Source organism: Bubalus bubalis, chromosome 22 (genome assembly GCF_019923935.1).
Source record: "Bubalus bubalis isolate 160015118507 breed Murrah chromosome 22, NDDB_SH_1, whole genome shotgun sequence".
Taxonomy (NCBI): Eukaryota; Metazoa; Chordata; class Mammalia; order Artiodactyla; family Bovidae; genus Bubalus; species Bubalus bubalis.
The window spans coordinates 643,381-666,093 of NC_059178.1; the positions used below are offsets into that span (position 1 = coordinate 643,381).

Below are 22,713 nucleotides of genomic sequence, written 5' to 3' on the forward strand. Positions count from 1 at the left end.
TTTTTAAACTGCCTTTTCTTAAGCTGCAGAAGAATATGGAGAGTTTCTGACTTCTGGTGCTTGGAGTGCCGGACCAGGCATCAACGTTGTGGGTTGTCTTTTCTTGACTTTTTCCAACTCTTCTTCACCAATACTCAGATTTCTTCTGCTTTAAGCACAATGAATGCCATACCTATGTGTTACCTTTGAAATAGAGTTTTCGAAGAGAATATGGGATAAGTACTTAGTCCCCTTAGTTCAGTGCCTGCTTACAATTAGCATAGGAATAAAATTAATTGCATCATTATATCATCATATTTAGATATTGATATTTTATTTCTTGAGGGAAAAAGATCTATAAAGGATGTTTGTTGACACCTCTAAGTCTAAATTTCAGGACTGTCTCCTCCCATTTTCTTTATGAATTCCTGCCTGGATTGTCTTTCTTGACCTCTCTCTTTTTAACACTGAAAATTTTTACAGGTGGTTTGAAGCTATTTTCTAACAAAATTGTAAATATAATAATGCAGTCACTTACTATTTAAGTGACAATATAAGAAGAAAAATGATGTGAAGAAGTCTTAATCAAGGAAAATGAGCAATTGTTTGCAAATTGTAACCACGAGGAGTTCCTAGCAACGGGCAGTGATGGGAACGGAAGGGTTTTAAAGATCCTGCTATTGTGTAGGGCACGGACACTGCCTATTTCCATTGAAAAAAATTTATTGAGGGCTTACTATGTGCAAAACTCTATGCCGGGTGTTTCACTTGAGTGAAAAATATGGAAGATAACCTTTGCATCTAAGGAACTCTCTGACCAGTAGTGAAACTGAGATAAGTGCTGTGTAAATTGCTATGATCCTTGACACACCTCAGTGGACGGCGATCCGGTCCAGCCAGAGGGGATCTGGCTGAGTTGCATGCAGGAGATAATGGGTAGGAGATACAGGGGAGGGCAGGCCAGGTAGCTGAGCTGGAGGAGGCAGGACAGGTGGGAATGCTTGCGGCGTCACTGGGGGGTTAAGAGTCGACTGGTCTGGGGCGTAGAGAGCCCTGGCGAGCTAAGACTGGTCCTAAGTCTGTGTTTAACTTGGTAGATGTTAAAAGGATTATTGAAAGCGTTCTGAGTCAAGGCGGGATGTGTGGGCTTGAGGAGGATGACAGTGGCTGAGGCTGGACAGTGGGAGCCAGGTGGGAGGCCTGCATCATGGCGGCTGGGGAGTGGGGACCCGGAGGACTAAATGGACCGAACATGAGGAGGGGGACAGGGGAGGAAGCGGAGGCGCGAGTCCAAACCCAGGCTGTTTCCCAGAAAACAGTGGTGGTCCTTAAGAGAGCAAGGAATGATAAGCAACGTGACTGGTGGGATAAATGTGATGGAATGAATTTTGGACAGTTTCAACTTGAGCTCCTAATAGAATCGCTCAGTCATGTCCGACTCTTTGTGACCCCATGGACTACAGCCCACCAGGCTCCTCTGTCCATGGGATTCTCCAGGCAAGAATACTGGAGTGGGTGGCCATGCCCTCCTCCAGGGGATCTTCCCGACCCAGGGATCGAACCTCTGTCTTCTGCACTGCAGGTGGATTCTTTATCACTGAGCCACCTGGGAGTCCCCCTGCTCCCCGCCAATAGGATGCCCGGATGGGAATGCCCCGTGGCAGTTGGTCTTGAGGATCTGGAGCTCGAGAGAGACTCTGAGGCTGGAGTACGCTCTGCCTTTTCCCAGTCCCCGTTGATGGCCCGTTTCCCTTCTTCATTTCCCAGCCTGGGCCTGGCTTCCCCTGCTGGCTCTGCCTTCTTTGATTACTGCTGCTTCCACAGCACCTTCCCGCCAAAGTCCTCTGTAGGCATCTAGCGATTGAATGGAGGTGTTTACCTCGAAGTTTTACTCTTCAGAGCTTGGCTCTCCACTACTGGTTGCCTACTTAAAAGATAATTCACTGAGTCAGATTAGTGTTATCCCAGCATCCCTATAGCATCCTCCCTTTGTAGGGATCTTACACGGTCAAGGTGTTCTCCTTCACTGGCACTTTCTCACTTGATAAAAAAGTTCTGGGCCTTGCCTGGCGGTCGAGGGCTAAGACTCTGAGCTCCCACTGTAGGCACGTAGATTCGGTCCCTGGTTGGGGAACTAAGATTCCGGATGCCTCACATGCACCACAGCTCCCCTGCCAAAAAAACAAGAAAAGAAACGGTCCTCCTATCGCATTTAAGCTGCCCCCAGCGTAGCAGATAATAGGTGTGCACAGTGACTGTTGATTGAATAGACGGATTGTGACAGAGGCAATTTTTAATATAATTTTTATTTATTTTATTTTTGGGTCCGTTGGGTCTGTATTGCTTTGTGCAGGCTTTTCTCTAGTGTCATCTAACGGGCTGCTTTTTGTGGTGGTGTTGGGGCTTCTCAGGCAGTGGCCTCCCGTTTTGTGGTCCCCAGGCTCCGGAGCACAGGCTCAGTAGATGTTGGCACTCAGGCTCAGCTGCTCCGCGGCCTCTGGGATCTTCCTGGACCAGGGATCAAAGTGGTGTCCCCCGCCCTGGCCATCGGATTCTTATCCACTGGACGAGCAGGGAAGTGGGATAGAGGGGCTTCGAACATCAAACTCACCCTCACGACTACTGTCCCCACCTATTCTATAGGCACATGTGTCCCACTCCATGATGTCCCATTAGAGGGATGTATGTGTTCCCTTGGTTCTGACACTGAAGCTCCAGTACTTTGGTCACCTGATGACAGGAGCCAGCTCATTGGGAAAGACCCTGATTCTGGGAAAGATTGAAGTTAGGAGGGGAAGGAGGTGGCAGAGGATGAGGTGGGTGGATGGCATCACTGACTCGATGGACATGAATTCGAGCAAACTCCAGGAGATGGTGAAGGACAGGGGAGCCTGGCGTGTTGCACTCTATGGTGTCACAGAGTTGGACACGACTTAGCAACTGAACAACAACAACAAAATGTGTTCCAAATGTCCTGTCCCACTGATCTGTTGAGGTTTAGTAGCAGCAAATGAAGAAACATACCTAAGTGTTTTAATTTCACCCATTATTGAATTGAAAAAGTATGTCATTCATACCTGCAAAGAAATCTTTTAGATTTTGCTTCATATTAAACATTGAACTTTCATAAAAGTCCTTAATGCTAGTATTAGAGACTAGCCCTTCAGTTGCCTCGTTGTATCTGTTTATACAAAAACTACACGCGCACGGGCTGCATATATGTGCACGTGTCAGTCCCTCAGTCGTGTCCGACTCTTTGTGACCCCATGGATTGTAGCCCGCCAGGCTCCTCTGTCCTTGGGGATTCTCCAGGCAAGAAGACTGGAGTGGGTTGCCATGCCCTTCTCCAGGGGATCTTCCCAACCCAGGGATCGAACCCAGGTCTCCTGCATGCAGGCAGGTTCTTTACCGTCTGAGCCCCAGGGCAGCCCTGTATATGCACAGCTGCTCTCAGTTCTGCTGTTCTATGTCTCAGACCCAGTTCAGACAGTCTTGACGTCTAGGATTATTTTCATTTTCTTACCGTTTAAGAAAGAGGACTCCTGCATGGTTCTCACGGTGGGGACAAAGTGGTTTCTCCTTTCTTATCAACGTTGTACACAAGTATGAAAGAACTATAGCATAAAAGTCACAAGGGTAAGTGGTCCCCTAGTTCTCCTCCCCTGAAAACAGGCAGCCAACGGAAGGTGGGAGTCAGTGCAGCTCAGTGTTCCCAGGGGAGAGAGCACCCGGGATTTCATTTCCCCAGACACTGACCACCAGGAAGACCACCAAGGATGGCAGGGAGCAGCCCACTGGCCTGGCAGCCTGGGGCTTGGTTCTCTGTTATGGCTGAAGCAGACATCACAGCTCTCTGTGGTTTCTAAGAACTGGTGGAATTTGCATGTTGAGAATCCTCGTTCCTTGGCATGAAGCAGACTCAAAAGCATCGTTGCTCATCATTTGTCATCTGTTGGAGAAAGAGCGTGTGATTTGTTTACTTGTAATGAAGCTTGACCGTACTTCTCCAGGGGCCTTTGCAAAAGAGGGATGTGTCAGCTTACAGACCTGTCCCCATGAATAAAACCACAGGCAAATGCTCCCCCCATCTACCCTTCTCCCCTCTCATTTCTGTGCTTTATGTCCCCACTGCTGGGCCCTCTTCAAGGGCTTATATGTGGGTGGGTTCAGAAACTTCAGATGATAAAGGACACCCAGATAATTGGCCGGTTCTCCAGAGTGTCTGTCCCCTCAGCTGCTGCCAGATTCCCTCTTAATGAGTCCGTGCAGTGACGGTGGGGTCTGAGCTCCTCCAGCTCCGTGGGAAAATGAGCTTCCCTGCATTGTAACAGCTTGCGGCTCGGGGGGAGGATGACAGCCATTGCACAAGTTTCCTTTGAATGTAGTTTTCTTTCCCATAAATGATACTTGGAGAATACACTTAAGGGGTTATTAGTTTTCTATTTCATGCTTGGCCTGTGTGTGAGAATAACACAAGCTGTCACTGCAAATCAGCAGCTCAACACGCTTGTCGGGTTAATGTGAGCATTTAATATTTGGCTCGATTAAAAATTAACGGATGAAAGTACATGTCCAGTGGAATTTGAAAATGCCTTTTGTAGGGACTGTTGGAAGGGCATGGCCAGTGAGTAAATTAGTGGTTTGCAGATGTGGAGACTTTGGGGAAATTCAGTACAAGTTGAGACACTTGACTCTTCCTTCAAGCATCTCTACCTGTTTGGCTTATCATGAAGTTGAAACAGACGTCCTCGTTCATGTTAGAATGGACCCACTTGCATCTCTGTGCTTTCTGGTAAAAGAGTGCGTGTGTGAGCCTACAATTGAAGCAGACAGAGCAAGAAATGGGTTATTCCTTTATCCCACATTTTTTTTTTTTTTTTGAGTTGCCTGCATGCTGTAGGCCAGCGTGGAGAGGGGACAGCTGGAGTCCATGGGGCGGAGTTCATTCGACAGCAACTGTAGGAGCACAGGTGGGTGCTGGGGATGAAGACGTGCACCCCCGTCGCAGTGTTTATCAGAGTTGGGAGGTCCTCCCAGGACAGGTGCTGCAGAGGCTGGGCTGGGGGCAGAGTGCCTCCAGCAGGCAGAGCCTGGGGACAGAGGGGTCCAGGCTGCGTGAGGGTGGGACCCTTGCCTCCAGCACAGGCAGGGGGTGAGGGTTCCGTCCCTGCTCAGGGAACCGGGACTACCTGCCCCCCTGCCCGAGGCACCCTGCCAAAAAAGCAGGTGAGGCTGGAGTGTACCTCCATGAGGGGTTTATTCTAGAAAAATTACTCTGGCTCCACTCAGCTAACGAGACCAGTGATGTTACCGACCGGTGGAGGCGGGCCCAGGAGCCCTGCAGACCCTGGGAGCCCACAGACAGACGTGCAGCGAGGACCGCAAGCAGCCGCTCGCTTGGAGCCACGACTGGACTGGAGAGACTTGTAGGAAGATGTGCAATTGCCTGAATGCTTCAAAGCGTCACTCGTGTCTTCTTCAGTTCTAGTGGTCTTTTTCCTCTAGTCGCTTTGAAAAGAATACGGTCAATGTTCTGGTTATATATGAGTAGTTTTTAAATTTCCCATTCTCTTAAATTAACACTGCCATATTGAAACATTTTTTGTTAGAATTCACAAAAATCGTGAATCTTTTTGTTACAATGCGGTAATTCTTCATTAACAATCAGTTACTAAAGGTGTATTTGAAGAAAGAATTCAGTTAGGAAAGCCAGGTTTCCTAGAGTTGTGTTTCCAGGGGAAAACATCACAACAGTGGTCTCTCGCCTTGATGGTGTATTTTAAAATTGCCAAAGGAGCTTCGAATCTGTTGGCCCATTTCATTTTCACAAAACTCTAGGCAGAGCGGGGTTATGTCCTCACTTCTTTTTGCCTTTCTCTCCCACACCCTTTTTATTATTTGTTTATTCACACATGAAGAGAAAACGTTGACTCACAAAGCTACAGGAGACCCAGTAAGTCCAGAGAAGCGGGAGTTCAGTGTGACTCAGAGTCCAGGAGATACTTCTCTCTGTGCTGCTTCTCAGAGTCTGTTTTCATAAGGACACCGGATTTCTTAATAGAAACCTAACGAGTGCATCCGATTTTGGAAAGTAGTATCCTTTACTGCTCTTTATCTCAAGCACTTTCAGGAAAAGTAAAATGTGGTCTCAACATTTCAGGTTATTTTGAGATGTGTTTTGTGTTAACGGCAGAGGGACATCTCATGTTTGCCACAGGACGCTCTTGAGCTGGGTGTACTTGACCTTGAAACTCCTCAGGGGTCAGTAACGCAGTGAATGTGAGAATTTGCTAAAACGCCACGTGAGGGTTCTGGAAGACAGCCCCTTTCAGCAGGGGGCAAGTGGGATTGTATGAATGTAAGTGATTGCTGCTGGCTGGCACCTAACTAGCAATCTGTGTTTTTATTTACTTTTAAGATCAGGCTCCTGTCTTTAGGGAACCAACATCAATTTGGAGAGTGAAGGGTTTTTTGAACTGAAACAAAGATGGTGCTTTGATCAGTAGAATTTCCTGAGTTCCTAAGGGGCATGTGGATTATACTTCAGTTCAACTTTGTTCATTCAATGAATAATTGTAAGAGTGCTGAATCTGTAACAGAAATCACGACAGCCAGGGACTGTCTCTCATTCCTCTGTGAATCCAACATTGGGGGGAAGGCAGGACAGTAAACAGGCAAGTGGTTGACAATATAATAAATACTGAGGCTGCTGCTGCTGCTAAGTCACGTCAGTCGTGTCTGACTCTGTGTGACCCCATAGACGGCACCCAACAGGCTCCTCTGTACAGCCCTGGGCTACAGCAAAGCAAAAACAGGGGGATTAGGTACAGGAGTGCTGATGGGGGAATTTAATGTCTTGTATTCATTTCTGAGTTTTTCCAGTAGTATTGTTTTTTACCCAGAGGATGAGTGGTTTTTCATTTAAAAAAATTTTTTATTTTATGTTGAAGTATAACCAATTAACATTGTGATAATTTCAGGCAGACGGCAAAGGGACTCAGCCATATAAATGTATTCATTCTCCCCCAAACTCCCCTCCCATCCAGGCTGCCACACAACACCGAGCAGAGGTCCCTGGCTGTACAGCAGGCCCTTGTTGGTGATCCAGTTTAAACACAGCAGTGTGCCCATGTCGATCCCGGTCTCCCTAATTATCTCTTCTGTCCATCCTTCCCTTCTGGCAGCCCTGAGCTCATTCCCTATGTCTGTGAGTCTGTTTCTGTGTTATAAATAAGTTCATTTATATGTTTCTTTTTATATTGTGCGTATAGGGGATGTCTATGCTGTTTCTCCTTCTCTGTCTGACTGACTTTACTCGGTATGACAGTCTGTAGGTCCATCCATGTTGTGGCAAATGACATGTTTTCATTATTTTTAATGGCTGAGTAATATTCCATTTATGTATGTACCACATCTTCTTTATCCTGAACGCCTTTAAAAAATTAACAGCTGAGAACATGGTGTTATATCTTAAAGTGAATCTCTCTCTCTCTCTCTCTCTCTCTATATATATATATATTACAGCTTGCATATGAGTTTAAAATGGGTGTCCATGATTAATACAGGATTAAAGAAGACCTGCTATCTTTTAAATTTATTTTTATTTTTTGGCCATGTCACCTGGCATGTGGGCTCTCAGTTTCCCAACCAGGACTCAGACTCACACCCCCTCACTGGAAAGTGAGTCCCTAACCGCTGGACCACCAGGGAAACCCCGGACCTACTGTTTTTGGCTCAGTGCCTGGAGCGCTTTCCCCGTTACCCCTGCCGATCCTGCCACACCCCCTACTTCCATTCCCCCCACACTGGTCATTGGCCTCAGTCACTGGGAGTCAGGAGGAAGGAAGGAAGCTAATATTAATTGGACCTCAACATGTGCCAGCCTCTGAGTTTAACACCTTTATGGATAGAAGATTATTTAACCCTAGTAACCTCCCCTCTGAGGGTAGGAAGTAGAATTATGGATGAGGAAATAGAGGTTCTGCAAAATCAAGTCACTGCCTAGTAAGAGGCAAAACCAGATCCTTTTTTAGGCCATCCAAGTGGTCATTGATAGCCTCTGAGACGTCAAGAAACTTTTTAAAATCTAAAAACAGAAATTATGAAAAATAACAATCTGATGCATATGACTTTTTGGTTTCTTTTGCATCTTTTTAGGAAGCCAGTCAGCCGTCTTTATTTTAGTAACTAGGAGGTGAAATCTTTCATTCTATGGACTTTTAAAGTTCTTTTATAGTTGAAAAGAGAGAGAGAGAGACGCGCACACACAGAGAAACAAAGTGTTTCTTCTGTCTCTCTCCTCTTTGGCTCCAATAGTCTGTATAAATAGCCTTTGAAAAATACCATAGTAATCACTGTTTCATACCCAGACCAGACACCTGATTCAGAAACCCTCCCCAGGGCCCGCGTGGGGTGGGGTGTGTGTGTGTGTGTGTGTGTGTGTGTTGGAATAACAAACCCACAGTGCTTTCCTGGTTCAAGAGAAATGATCTCACTGTCCAATTGTAACCTGCCTAATGCCTTCATCAAAACAGGGACAAGTCTGCGGTTTTACCCCTGGTTTGATCCTTGGCCCTTCACTGTTCTTATTTTAGGCATGACCTTCATGTTTTTTCCAAGAGTCCAGAGTTGGAATGACATGTTACTACCCTTTGCAAGATGACGATGTATCTGTTTTTACATTTAGCTGTAAATTTTATTCTGCTCATAAACAAACCCACCTCCAGCAACTGTGCCGCATCAGGAGGGCTCTTTCCGTCCCCTCAGTGTGATTTGGACACGTTTGGCCAGAACAGCACAGTGCTTCCAGCATAACATTCCCGCAGGACGCTGTGTTGATCTCAGGGCTCAGGGAGTGTCCGCATGGGCCAGGAAACTATTCTTAAAAGAAACTAAAACACCAAATTCTGACAAGATAGGAAACTCTTACTAGGCTCCTTATGAAACTCTTCCCCACCCCCCACCCCCACCGCAATCTCATTAATTGTTATATCTCTTGATGTTATTAAACATGTAGAGATGGAATGTTTAATTTTAGGTTCATGTACAGAGTGAAATAACTCAAATTCAAGAGGGGAAAAAAAAAAAGAACTGTTTTAAGAGATTTGCTTAATAAAGCATTATAACTTTTAGAGTAGACCTTCATGATATTTCATAAGGAAGCAAAAAAGGAAGGGGAATTATTTTTCAGGCAGAGGGACAATAGTAACCTTTCATTAAGCGAGACAGAGTTCAACATCAAACCCTCCAAGCCCTGGGTTCTGTGTTTGCCAAACTGAACAGACCACCTGATACAGCCTCTCTCTCGTGGACCAGACTGCTTTCAAAACACTGTTCCAATACAACCTGAAATGTTTCATTTATAAGCTCTCACCCAACAGTATGATATTTTAAAAGGCTGCCTCTGCTCTTTTACAAATCCTCAAACATCCCAGTGACTCCAGATATTTGGGATCTTTGTTCTCTTCATGACCAAGTACGTGACCTCAGGGTTGTCTGGCTGGACCTCAGGACGAGAGGAGGCTTTGGAGTCTGTGTCCAAGACGGGCTTCCCGGCCTGCTCTGCGCCAGTTCTCCCTGGGATTGCCCAGGCGCCCTGTGCGCTGTGAGAGCACCCCTTTGTCACCGGTATTGTTACTTGTGAGCGAAAGGCCTTTGGGACTGCAGACACCATTCACGCCTTTGGAGACCTCTGCTTTGGTGATTCTGATGATCCTCAGGCCAAATAGGAACGAGGAAGTAATTTCAACCCCTGCCTTGCAGAGGGATGTCACAGAGTTCATCACATAAAGCATGTGACGAATAAAAGCATGGCCATCATTCTTAAGAGGTTTGCTTTAAAATACATATATACATATATTACATATCTGTACATACGTGTGTGTGTATCTAGTGATAAACCGTACGTAACTAAAATGCACCATTTTAGTCATTTCTGGGCACAGTTCAGTGCTAATACGCACGTTCACACCATCATCCAGGGCTTCCCTGGCGGCTCAGACGGTGAAGAATCTGCCCGCAGCGCAGGAGACCTGAGTTCGATTCCTGTGTGGGGAAGATCCCCTGGAGAAAGGAAAGGCAACCCACTCCAGTTTTCTTGCCTGGAGAATTCCATGGAGGGAGGAGCCTGGTGGGCTAGGGAGATATAAATAGTATTTACCTCTAGGGACTGTCCTGACAATTAACAAGTGAATACTTGCACAGCCCCTGGAGTAGTGCCTAATACACAGTTATCACTGTATAAATCATAGCCATTGTTACAATAAAAACAATTTCAAGCTGTACCATCATTCATGCCCAGAACTTTTCGTCGCCCGGAGCGCCCTCCTCCCGCTAGGTGCAGGGAGCCGCCATCCTGGGCTCTGTCTCGATGAACGTGACTGCACTAGGCATCTCAGGTAGGTGGGATCATACAATCCTTTTGTGTCTGGTTTATTTTGCTTAATGTAATGTTTTCAAGGTTCATCCATGTTGCAGCATGGCTGGGAATTTCATTTGTTTTTAAGGTTGAATAATTTTCCACCCAATTAAAAAAAAAATACATCTTCTCTCAAGGTTAGTTATCATTTTTCCCCAGCCAGTAGGAACCGTGGATATAGTTAATTAGCACTGAGTTGGCAGAGGAGGCCAGCAAATTATTGAAAAATTATTTCTAAGAGTCTGATTGTAAGGAACAAGATAAAAATGCTATTAAGATTAGCCCATGGAATAAAGAGCACGGCCGTGTGAGGCTCCTCTGTGTGGGGCAGGCAGTAATGAAGATCTCGGTGCCCCTGAGGTTATCGGTGGGGTGTGAGCGGGGCGGTCTTCCTTACTCCTGAGGATGCTGCTGACTCATCAGCTCAGGCTTCGCTTCCATAGGAAGAGCCGAAGAGTTCAGGGAAAGTGGGTGATGCATTTCAGAAGTACTTCTGAATCTTATCCATTCCGAATTGTTATTTATGTATTTATTTTTTTAAGATTAGGCTTCAGTCATCTGAAAAATCCACTTAAGTGAAATGATTCATTCCAGAGAGTGAAACAGAGGAAGGAAAGCAGTAATGGTGTTAAAAAAAAATTTTTTTTAAAGACCGAAAGACCTTAAATGATTTTTATGTACCTGCTGTAATTTTTCTTCTCCTGCCTCGTTTTTTTGAGTGGAGAACTAGTAGGAACTCAACCCAAGTGGCTGTGACTGTTCTGACTCCTGGGGGCGTTTTTGCTGTCTCGCTGCACTTCCGTTTTCCTCTCCGTGCACACATTACATCGCTGGCATGTTTAGAAGAGCCGCGTGACACAGAGTAGCTCGTGTGAGGAGCTGCTTTATAGTCAGTGCCTGAACTCTGAGCATCTGACTCCTGACTTCAATCTGAAACGTGTGCGTGTCTGAATCTTTGTGACCCCGTGGACTGCAGCCGGCTAGGCTCCTCTCTCCATGGGATTTTCCAGACAAGAATACTGAAGTGGGTTGCCATTTCCTCCTCCAGTGGATCTTCCCTGCCCAGAGATTGAACCCGTTGTCTCTTGAGTCTCCTGCATTGGCAGGTGGTTTCCTTACCACCAGCACCACCTGGGAAGCCCTCAATCTGAAACCATCTTACAATGAAATGTGGTCCTTTGTTCATTTCACATTCTCTGTGCCTGCTAGGGGTCTGGACGTGATCTCTGGCCTCATGGAGGGCAGTCTCCAGGGAAGACAGACACAAATACATGCGACAGTCCAGTGAGTTTTTTCCTGAGAAAGTTAAGGTGGCTTCTCAGAGGATGAGCCATTTGGCCTGGGTCTTGAATGATGAGTAGGAGCTTGTCCCATGGACAATGGGAAAGGCTACCATGTACGCATTAACGGAGTCCAAGAAGGGTCTGACAAGCTTGACAGTGGTACAGGGGTCAGCCTGACCAGAATGTGGGGATTACAGGGGAAAGGAAGGAGATGAAGCTGAGGCACAGTGAGGCTGATTCATTCAGGCCCTGAATGTCTCTGTAGGGAATTCAGCTTTGATTTTTCGTGCAGTGGAGATCTGGTGAACGTTTCTAGCAGGATGGTGGTGTGTATGTGTGTGTTGGGGGGAGGGTAGCACGGAGCGGGATGGGGGATGGGGTGGGGGTCCTTCTTGGGGTGCAGCTGGGCACCAGCCCCTGCACGCCTGCCCCATCTTCCCACTGAGATGGGACAACCATAGTAGGCTTTCAAAGGCAGAATCAGAGACTTCCTGGCGGTCCAGGGGTTAAGACTCCACGCTTCCACTGCAGGTTTGACCCCTGGTTGGGGAACTAAGATCCCACCTGCCACGCATGCAGCGTCCTCCCCAGAAAAGGTAGAATCCGTGAGATTCGTTGGAGTTGAGGACTTTGGATGCCATTTGACCATCATTGAACACTCCGGGGCCAGCACAGACTGGGTGCCCGGTAGATGCCAGCTGTCTCGCTGGTGGAATGGACAGTTGCCGTGGGGCCCTCCGAGCGCTACTGCAGGCTTCTCGCGGCGCCCGGCTGTGCTCGTGATGAAGCAGAGGTTCCTGGGGTGCGCGCTCCGTGCCGGACGCTTCCTGAAGCTCTGCGTGATCGCGCCTGTTGGTTCCGGCCGTCGGTGAGCTGGGGTTAGGCGCGCTTCACGACCTCTCCCCTCCTTCCACAGTCTCCCGAAAGCTGCTTCTCTGAGGCCCCAGAAAAGATGACTCGGGCAAACCGAACCCGCGGCAGGACGCGGAGCAGCCTGTTTAGGAAACCACTCATCTGCCGCAGAGGCACCATCTGAGATGACCGCAGTAGAAGCAACGGGGCAGTAATCACCGCGCCACAGTCTTTTCCCTGGCGTGAGAAACCGCTTTTGTAATGAAAATGGAATTTCTCTGGGAAATCGTCCTAGAAAGAGATAGGCAGCTGAAATAAAATAACAAAGATGTAAATAGTGTCGAACAGTTTTCTGCGTGTTTTCCCCGTGACACTTGCCTGCCTGGCGGTGTCACTTACGTTGTTCACTCGCCATCTGCAGTCGGACCCCTCGGCCCGGAGGAAGAGACAAGGAGCGGGGCGCGCCCCCCGAGGCCCCCTTATCTCGAGCATGCGTCGCACACGGGGCTGCCGTCTGGAGGGGCCGCTGGGGTCAGCGTTGCCCCCAGGGCAGCAGCCTGTGGCTTTCTAGAAGGAAGAGGGGGTGAGTTTGGTTTTCCTGGGGGCCCACGGCGTTCAGGTGCGTGTGTCTGCCTGGATGGGTGCAGCCCTGCGTGGGGCTGTAAACACAGGCCACAGGTCCGAGTCGTGGAAAGTAAACTCTTGTCATAACCAAGGAGGTGGCGGTCAGGTCTCATCTCAGAGCTCCTTCACGTTTACCCCGGAGGACCTTGATGTTCGTGTCAGTGTGGGAGGGTTCTGTTGCGATGCTGATTCTGATTGGGGGGGTCTCTCTTGCTCTCCCGCCCTCGTAACTGGGGACCAACAGCAGTGGCCGTCGCAGCCCAGAGGGAGGGCGCAGCCTGGAGACCAGCCAAGTCCCCTTGGCTCCAACCTTATGCAAATCTGCTCAACAGAATGCGGATGGTTTCACAGGGATGCAGGACCCCGGGCTACGTGCTCGTCTGTTTTCAGCCTCTCCTGGGCGCTTAGCAGCAGCCGCTTCACAGGCCAGGCCCGCAGTGCGGCCGGTTCAGGATGCCTTGGAGGAAGGGCTCGGAGCGCCGTGGAGACCTCGCTGGCCTTTCCTCCTGAGCAGCAGCGTCCCTTCTGGCTCCTGAGACCAGGGCTTCCATGTTGTGAGAGCAGGAACAGTTCAGCACGGACTGGTGGCTTTTGTTGTTGTTTTCAGCTGCTAAGTTGTGTCCGCTTCTTCGCAACCCTGTGACCTGCAGCATGCCAGGGCTCCCTGACCGTCACTGCCCCCTGGAGTCTGCTCAGGCTTTTCAAGCCCTGTACTGCCCCTCTCATCCCAGTCTGCCTCTCAGCACTTGGCATCCCACACGTCGACTCACTGCGAAGCAGTGTGCTCAGCACTGATCAGAGGCTCATGTGTGCCAGAAAAGTGTGGACCTGAGTCTGAAATCTACCCTGCACTGTCCAGTATGGGCCCCCAGGCATGGTGGCTCCGGGCCCTGTGAAAAAAGGGGAAAGTGAAAGTCACTCAGTCGTGTCCAACCCTTTGCGACCCCATGGACTGTACAGTCCATGGAATTCACGCCAGAATATTGGAGGGGGTAGCCGTTCCCTTCTCCAGGGGACCTTCCCAACCTAGGGATCGATGCAACTGGACTGTAGAATACACACTAGGTTTCAAAGACTTAGTGTGAAAAGATGAATGCAAGCTACTCATTAGTCACTGTTCTGTTAATTGTGTGTTGAAATGATAACATTCTGGATATATTGGATGGAATAAATATATTCAGTGTGGCTACTAGTGAATTGAAAACGACATCTAGGGCCCACGTTTTATTTTTATTGGATGCGTGGGTCTAGACTGCTCACCGTTTATCGCATAGTGTGGCCCTCTTTTGATTCCTGTGTTTGGATGTTATTATAGAGGAGGGCTGGAGAAGGCAATGGCAACCCACTCCAGTGTTCTTGCCTGGAGAATCCCAGGGACGGGGGAGCCTGGTGGGCTGCCGTCTGTGGGGTCGCACAGAGTTGGACACGACTGAAGCGACTCAGCAGCAGCAGCAGCAGCGGCGTAGAGGACGGCAGAAAGGCGTGCCGTGTAGACAGTTTTGTGTCATGTTATGTAACTTCGCCAAGTGGGTTAAAGCCAGGTTCTGGTTGATCCTATTGTTGGTCCATCAAGGTAGCAAAGGCCTGGCCACACTTAGTTTATAGTTGAATGTTTTTCAAGGATGATTTCACTCGCAAGTATAATTTCAGACTTTTGACTTATAGTTCACTGCCTGTAAGAAATAACCTGAAAATTACCTGTGGAAATATCTACCATGTCAAGATAGTGGAATGAGGTCCTATCTAAAGTAACTAAGTCTGTGTCTGTAAATGGACTCAGCCATGTCCTCCAGCCCAACACGACGCTTTAATCAGAGAGTATAGCTGGTGTTCAGTGGAAAGAATTGACTCATGTGGAATGTTTGTATCCGTCAGGTCAAGGGCAGTGGAGGGTCAGGCCATGGAGTCATGACAGGGGACCGTTCCTTCTGTTGGAAGTCAGCCACTGTCGTGTCCGACTCCTGGTAGCAAAAAGCAGAGTCAGTGGATCTCACCTGTCAGGGAGGTCTGAGATTGAGTGGGGTCATTCGTGGGATGGAAGGACAGACATCTGTGGGGTGGAGGACAGAGCAGGACCCTGGCTGAAGCGGCAAGGGCCGAGATGCAGGAATTCACATCCGGGTTTTACTCCCAACACTTCTGACAGCAAATGTGCGGGGTTTTCCGGACGCCAACAAGCAGTTCTCCAAATTCCTGGATGTCAGCTGGGTGTCCTACACTTCAGCTCAGTTCGGACACTGACTCCCTGGAGTTTCGAATCAGTTCCCCCGCACATTAAGGGCTCCGTCCCTCAGGACTGCCGCACTGTGGACTCCAGTTGGAAGCCTGGGCCACTGAAGGGCTCTTGGAGCCCTTCCTCGTGCTCGCCGATCTGTTAGGGCGGCTCACAGGGCTCAGATGCGCTGCTGTTACTGTCGCTGGTTTGTTCTAAAGGGCACAGCTCGGAAGAGCCGTGTGGGCAGCGGGATGTGGAGGGGGGGCGTGGACCTCCGCGCCCCCTCTGGTTGTGCCACCTGCCAGCACCCCAGAATCCTCGCTGACCTGGAAACTCTCAGAACCCCATAGGGGAGGGGCTTTACTGCCGTTTCATTGTGTAGACATGATGTATTAATGTCATCCATTTCTGGCCCTTAGTGATCAACTCCGTCTCCAGTTCCTCCCCTCTCCCCGGGAGGTCTGGGGTCCCAACCCCCAAGCACGCCTTGGCCTTCCTGGTTGACCAGCCTCCACCCTGAAGGGATCCCGCAGCCCTCAGGCATCTCCTTAGCACACAAAGCACACTCCTCACTGGAGATTCCAAGGGTCAGGAACTGGGGAGAGGCCACACTCCATCACAGGTGCTCCTCTCACCCCGTCTCTCAGGGAGTGACGAGGATTTTCAGAGCTCTGTGCCTGGAACCAGTCGGTGTGGTGGTCAGGCTGAGTCGCTTAGTCACGTCTAGACTCTGGGAGACCCCATGGACTGCAGCCCCCCAGGTCCCTCTGTCCATGGGATTCTCCAGGCAAGAATACCGGGGTGGGTTTCCATCTCCTCCCCCAGGCGATCTTCCCCACCCAGGGGCAGAGCACACGTCTCCTGCTCTCCTGCACGGGCAGGCAGGTTCTTTAGCACCGAGCCACTGGGAAGCCCACCAGGACTGGAGACAAGGCCAAATGCCTCTTTTGCATCGTGTCACACAGCGAAGACGGACAGAGGATGGAGAGGTGGACTTCTGGGAAAGAAGAGAGGAGCTGTCAGGGCCACAGCCAGGAGGAGGGGTGGCAGTGAGGTTAGCGCGGTGTTCGGGGCCCTGAGAGCCGAGGGTCTTGGCTGTATCCTCCTGCTCCTCCGCAACCTGCTCTTCGGCGAGTCACACTCTTCTCTGAGCTTCAGTTACTTCATCTGCAAACCAGGGAGGCAGGTTAGAAGGTCCGTCTAAAATTTTGTGATTCTCTGAGCTTTGAAGGCCAGAGAATGAGCTGGGATGGTATTAATAAGGTATCCATGAGAGTGTAGCGTTTGGCTTTTACTGCTGTTCTTCCTTTTGTCTCATCTACTCGGGGGCCCTGAGACCCACGGCAAGTGTCAGTACGATTGTTGGTCTGGACCATTCGTTTGGCCCCAGATGAGCAGAGGTGGGGTCGGGGTTGCCTTGCGGCTGCAGCCTGCACACGTGTGTTGCAGTGTAACAGCTGAAAACACGCACGCTTAATTTACTTTCTTGGCGCTCTCTGTTCTCCTCCTCCCCATACCTTCTGTGATTTATAATTATTTCTCCTCTCATATCTTGAGAGTCTCAGGTAGCCGTTTTCCCACATGGATCACAAGCTTTAATAAATCACTCCTGTTCTCTGTCTACCACTGTTTTCTCTACCCTCTACTTCCTGTGAGTTTAAAAAGTTTCTGGGCCACTGCTGAGCTGGAGAACACTGTAAGAATTTAACCACCTTTCCTTTTCAAAGACTATATTTTAATTGCTTTTAGTAAGTGCGGGAGACAAAAACCCTCCGATCCCAAGGTAGCTTTGAATTTGGTCGAGCATCGCTCTGGAGCCCAGGCCCCCATGGGGGCCCAGCTACCCCCGCCCCCACCTCGTCTCCTCCGCTCAGTGCCAAGGAGCCTGGCACGGTTTCTGTTGGAATGAAAAGATTGGCTGAGGTGCCCTAGACAGCAGCCCCACCAAACTGTGCAGAAGGTTTAGTCTACATACCAAGGCAGCCTGGGTATTAATTGCATTCTCTGTGATCACAGAAAAGGCGCTGAATTATTCTCTTCGCATTTTGAGAATGACAGGCTGTGGCCGTGCCAGCTCGGAGCATCACACGTGGGCACACGCGGCACAGAGATGCTGCGCTTGGCTGTTTAAAACGCATGGACGTGACGGTCTATGGTCGGCAGGCAGCTCCGTCTTGAAAAAGGGCTAAAGTTGAACTGTTTCGTAACTGGTCCCTGTCGAAGGTCAGGAGCCTGGTCAGGAAGGGTTGCCGCAAGCTGGCGTGAGCTATGAGAGCGTTTCCCGTGTGGGAACCTTCCTGTGAGTTTGAAGCGGGGCTGCTCTGGCAGCCTTGCTGCGGTTGAACCTCGGCTTTGTGGTTGTGCAGGGGCTGGAGAAAAAGGGGCCCGGCGCCTTCCGTGTGTCCTTGTCTTCGCCTCTCCCAGGCCTGTGCCAGCGTGCACGTGCGCACCCCAACAGCTCGGCTCAGAGCTGCGTTCTCGCTCGCCGCGGCCCCTTTGAGTCCGCGTTCCCTCTGCGCGGAGCACCCCCGTTCACCACGCGCGTTTCTCTCCCACTCTCTTCTCTGACCCTGCTGAGGCTTTCGGCTCAAGAGCTGCTGGTGAAGACTGCCCAGCCGCGAGGAGAGGGGAGAAGCAGGCGTCAGCCCGTGTGGTGGGGTTTCCTTCGCTGAAAACTGTTCACTCTGTGCAGCATCCCACCCTTCCTTCTCAGCCCCCCCAAAAGAGGGGGCTCTGCTGAGGGTAGGGTTCGAGTGTGTTTTGGTTTAAGGTGTTCAGTGGTTCAGAGAACCTCTCATTCTGGGCAGTGCTGTCCAGAGAAGTATTTAAATTTCCTAAGATTGAACCTCGACCTCCCTTCCTTCCATCCCTGTGGCTCCTGGACCGCCCTGCAGGGTGGAGGTGGGGGAGCAGCCACTGGGAGCCCGGCTTGGCCGCGATGCTGGGGGGGCCTGGGTCGCCTGCTGCGCGGGTCACGTGTTCACGGGCTCTTCGTTTTGGAGCGTCCCCATCTGAGTGCTGCTGTTTCTGTTCAGCTGCTCGGTCTGCCCCATGAACTGCAGCATGCCCTCTCCACTGTCCACTGTCTCCCAGAGTTTGCTCAGATTCACGTCCACTGAGTCGGTGATGCTGTCTGACCATGTCATCCTCCGCCAGCCCGCCCTCCTCAGCGTGTGCCCGCGGCCACAGAGAGGCTCCAGAGACCACCAGGTGGGCTGAGAGCCGCCCTTGGTATCACTTGTCACCCGCGTCAGGACAGAGGTGCCCGAGGCCCGAGCAGCTTCTGCCTGAGCCCGCACCTCCTGCGGGCGCCGGCTCCTCTTTGCTTGTGTGTGTGTGAGTGTGAGGGTGCGTCTCCCGCGGCGGAAACTCCTGCAGCAGGCACCTTTTCTAACAGTCCCTCTCCCCACCTGCACACACCTGTTTCACTCACAGAATCACCGAGAACTTTTAAGCCAGCCTTCAGTGGCATGTCCTGTGGCTGAAGAACCATTCATTTGAGACCCAGGGGAATGGCTCTGTCTTCCTTCAAAGACCAGCCTGCCTGCTGCCCGTCCTGAGTGCCTGCCAGGAGCCACGCGACATGCCTTCTCCTTCCGTGTGTGAGCCCCCCTCTTGATCATCAGACCGCAGCTCCCAACCCAGAGTGCCGTATGTAAGTGCAGGAGAGGAAGGCTGGGTTATTTATTAGATACACTGTGCTATCTAGAATTTTCTAAAATTGTGATATTCTGTTTCAGTGTTCACATTAACCTATTAGATCACCATTCTTTCAGATCTAGGAAGACCATAAAATTTGTTGTCCAAGCTGGGGTACTTGTGAGAATGAACAGAAGGTATTAGGAATTCGTACTCTTGGACGTCAGGGTAAACGGGTGGTCCCAGCAAACTGGCATGCATAGCAATAACCCTGGCACATCCATCTTTTTAAGGATTGGACACCATTATTTTTTTCAGTTTTGTGCCAAGTCTTCCAGCATTTTTCTGAAAACCAGATGCACTGCTTTGTGGGTTTCTGTGTCCTTCTGCTAAAACATCACCCTCCAAACTCACTAGAACCACCTTTCTTCTACTCAGTCTCTCGAGGTCTCGTCCGGCCCTGCGTCTCCCACCCTCGGGACGGAGTCCGGTCGCGAGTTCCTGGTGCCCGGCTCTCCTGTGAGCTCAGCTCTGCTTTACAGTTGGCTTCTAGGCTTCTTGGACTGTAATTGAACTTCCTTCCCATGGGATTCTTCTCTCACACAAATTCGTCTCTTTGTTTAGGAGACTAAGAATAGGAGGAAGAGACATAAGCTAGACTCTGTCTGCTTCGGCAAGGTTGTCTCCCACCTTCCTACGTGAGGAAGGGATGTATCTGAAGAAGGCTTGCAGCAGTTTTGTTTGTTTCATTGAGGGGAAAAAAGAACAGTCATGAGTAGCCTGGGATCTTGTTGGTGGGACAGAAATGGTTCCATACGGACTGAGTTCTAGGGCTGTTTGCTTGTCTCTGTGCTGTTGAAACTGCCCTTCTGTGCAGCCTTACAGGGGGGATAGGTATTGATTTAAATTGCAGACTCCAAGAGGGTGAAAGTCACTCTGTTGTGTCTGACTCTTTGTGACCGCATGGACTGTAGCCCGCCAGGCTCCTCTGTGCATGGACCCCCTGGTAAGATTACTGCAGTGGGCCATTTCCTCCTCCTGGGATCTTCTGACCCAGGGATCGAACCCCGGTCTTCTGCACTGCAGGCAGATTCTTTACCTTCTGAGCCCCCAGGGGAGCTCCCCAGGAGGGTTGAGGCCCTGTGTGTCTCACTCTCTGTGAACGGCGCCCAGGGCAGGGCTGTGAGTCTGCCGACCCTCGACGGGCATCAGCTTCCATGCTCAGGCTGACCTGCTGAATAGCCTCATGCCACATGTGACATTGGCCGCCCTGCCACGTAACTTTCCTGTCAACACCGTGTTGTGAGTCTTTGATAAGAAAAGTGATGACTTTTTGAAGAATGTAGAATTTTCTTTTTGTAACCACTAACTTCCATCTGCCCATTCAAAATAATAATACATTTGGGGAACAACTCAGTGATTCTTTCAACAAATAAAGAAGAATGGAAACCCAGCAAACAGGCCCTCAAGAACTTGATACTGGAAGAAAACCAGCCTCATCTTACCAGGTAACTCTTGTGAAAACCTTATCCTTTTTTTTTTTTTGCTTTTTTTGCACGTTTCAGTCTGCAGCTCAAGTAGGCCACAGGAAAAGCATGGCGTACCTTCAAAGAGCCGGTTGGGCTGGCTGGGCTCTTTGTATTCGTGGAAAACAGCTGTGGGTGCCGAGCGCAGAGGTCGGGCTTTTGTTCCACGCGAAGGTGGAAAGGCTCGGTCCTGAGCCGCGTCGATCTTCCGTGGTGGAGGAGTTGGCAGATATGGAGAGCTTTCTCAGCGTCTTCGGGGCTTTTGAAATGAGTTCCTAATGAGCTGGGGAAGAGAGATGCGGGACAGCCGTGGGAGGAGGAAAGAAACACCTTCCCACACAGCGCTCGCATCTTCTCTTGGTTAGTGTCTGGGCTGCTGCAGAGTGAATGAATTAGATTGTTTGTTTCCATTGCCTTCTACCGAATAATAGAAGTACCGCTCGAAGCCCTGCGTTCCAGTTTTCCTGCAGCCTGAAGCGGGAATGAAGCCTGTGAAAGGAGAGCTGTCCAAGCCCTGAGTTGTATTTCCCTCCTTCCCTCGCGCTCTCTCTCAAACGAAACGTCAGCAGTGGGGCTTAGCCTAAGCTTCGGTTGTAAAGGACTGCAGCTCTCGCCTTTATTATGAATGAGGTGGTGAGGTGTTTCATTTCAAGTTAGAAACGAGCTTTAGGAACTCGCTCTGTGTTTGGGGGAATGTGTTGAGTAAGTGGTTTGGAAGGTCCTTTAAAGCCGCTATTAATGCCGCTAGCCTTGACACCTCTGTCTGTCCATTAGTCAGTCTGTCTCTCCCTTTTCTTGACTCTGGCGAGTGACCTCCGTCCCGGCAGCTTGAAAGTCGCCGGAGGCAGCTGTTTCTCGGACGGGCACTTCCGAGAGCCCCAGCTCTGCTTCTGTGCTGTTTCCTGAGGAGCCTTCCCACCTGATTTTCTGCTGGCAGCTCCCGTTTCACGTGTGATCAGGACTACATTCCTCACGGCCCTCCAGCACCTGTCTTGGGCTCAGCGAGTCTCCCTTCACGTGATCGCTGTTCTCGTGGCCTCCCAGTGCGCAGCAGGAGTAGTGTGAGTCACTCAGTCGCGTCTGAGTCTCTGTGACCCCGTGGACTGTAGCCCGTCAGGCTCCTCTGTCCATGGAATCCTCCAGGCAAGAAGACCGGAGTGAGTTGACGTTTCCCTCGCCAGAGGATCTTCCCGACTCGGGGATCGAACCTGGGTCTCTTGCATTGTGGGTGGATTTTTTGCCGTCTGAGCCTCCAGGGAAGCCCAGGGGTGCCGTGGAGGCTGTATCTTCCTGCTTCTGCTCGCTCACTCCTGACTTCCCTGGTTCTCCCTGCATTTTGCACCCCTAACTCCTGCCAGGTGGCTCTTTCAACCGGCCTCAGTTTCGCCTCACTCCAGTTTATCTTATGCTTTGTAACAGAGTTGATCAGAATTCTTGGCTGATTTTTTTTTTTTTTGTCAAAAAAGGGCTCCTCCTCTCCTCCAAGATAAAGGATTCCACTCTTTAATAAAATTCACTTCTAATGGTGAATTTTCAGCTTTCAGCAGCCCTTGCTACTCCCAAGCAAGATTTCCTACTCTTTAAACTCATCCTGTCTTCTTTGCTCTGGGTGTTATATTTTCTTGCTGTTTTTACATCCCAGAAGGCTCTGCTTTCACCTGTTTTCTGAAAGTCTCCATCCCGAAGGCTCAGACCTCCTGGAAGAAGGTGACCTGGCTGGCTTCCACATCTCTATCCCCTCCTAATCCCTGTTGTGACTCCATTCAAAGCTCTGTGACATGCTGTCTGATGTGGCTTTGATACGCAAGTGTTTGCCATCTTTTTCCCCCCTCCTTGCTGAGCTTATAAACTTGCTGGTATCTTCTTGCCTAAAAAAGTCTCCTATGTGTAATTACATTTGCTGAGTGAATGAGGTTAGTGGCTTTGCCATCTCTTATTGAAGACCTGTTTACTTCTCTCCTTCCTTCATTCTTTCGACAGTCATAAATTGAGAACCTGCTCTAGTGCTAAGTGTGGAGATACATCTGAACAAAGCTAAGATCCCTGCCCAGAAGGTGCTTACATTCTAGATTCTCCCTAAGACAAACCGTACTTGCACCCACGCTCCTCGGCTCTTGAAGAAACGGGAAGCATTGTAAATGTGATTATAGATTGTTCCGTGATTAAACTTGGCTTCCA

At 49.8% G+C, this 22,713-nt stretch overlaps 1 protein-coding gene across 5 annotated transcripts in view; it reads left to right on the forward strand.

Moving 5' to 3' along the window:
• BCL2 (BCL2 apoptosis regulator) overlaps positions 1-22,713 on the forward strand; it is a 195,160-nt gene that overhangs the window by 8,762 nt on the left and 163,685 nt on the right. For 2 of the 5 annotated variants that reach the window (XM_025273635.3, XM_025273634.3), the window contains one exon: positions 4,863-5,409. The exons of 1 other annotated variant lie outside the window; for it this stretch is intronic. In XM_025273635.3, the coding sequence (XP_025129420.3) occupies positions 4,863-5,135 (273 nt within the window). In that variant the 3' untranslated portion in view covers positions 5,136-5,409. Of the gene's footprint in view, positions 1-4,862; positions 9,141-12,595; positions 12,877-22,713 lie in introns of those variants that run through there. 2 more of the 5 variants (XM_044934620.2, XM_025273636.3) reach the window with 2 other exon arrangements.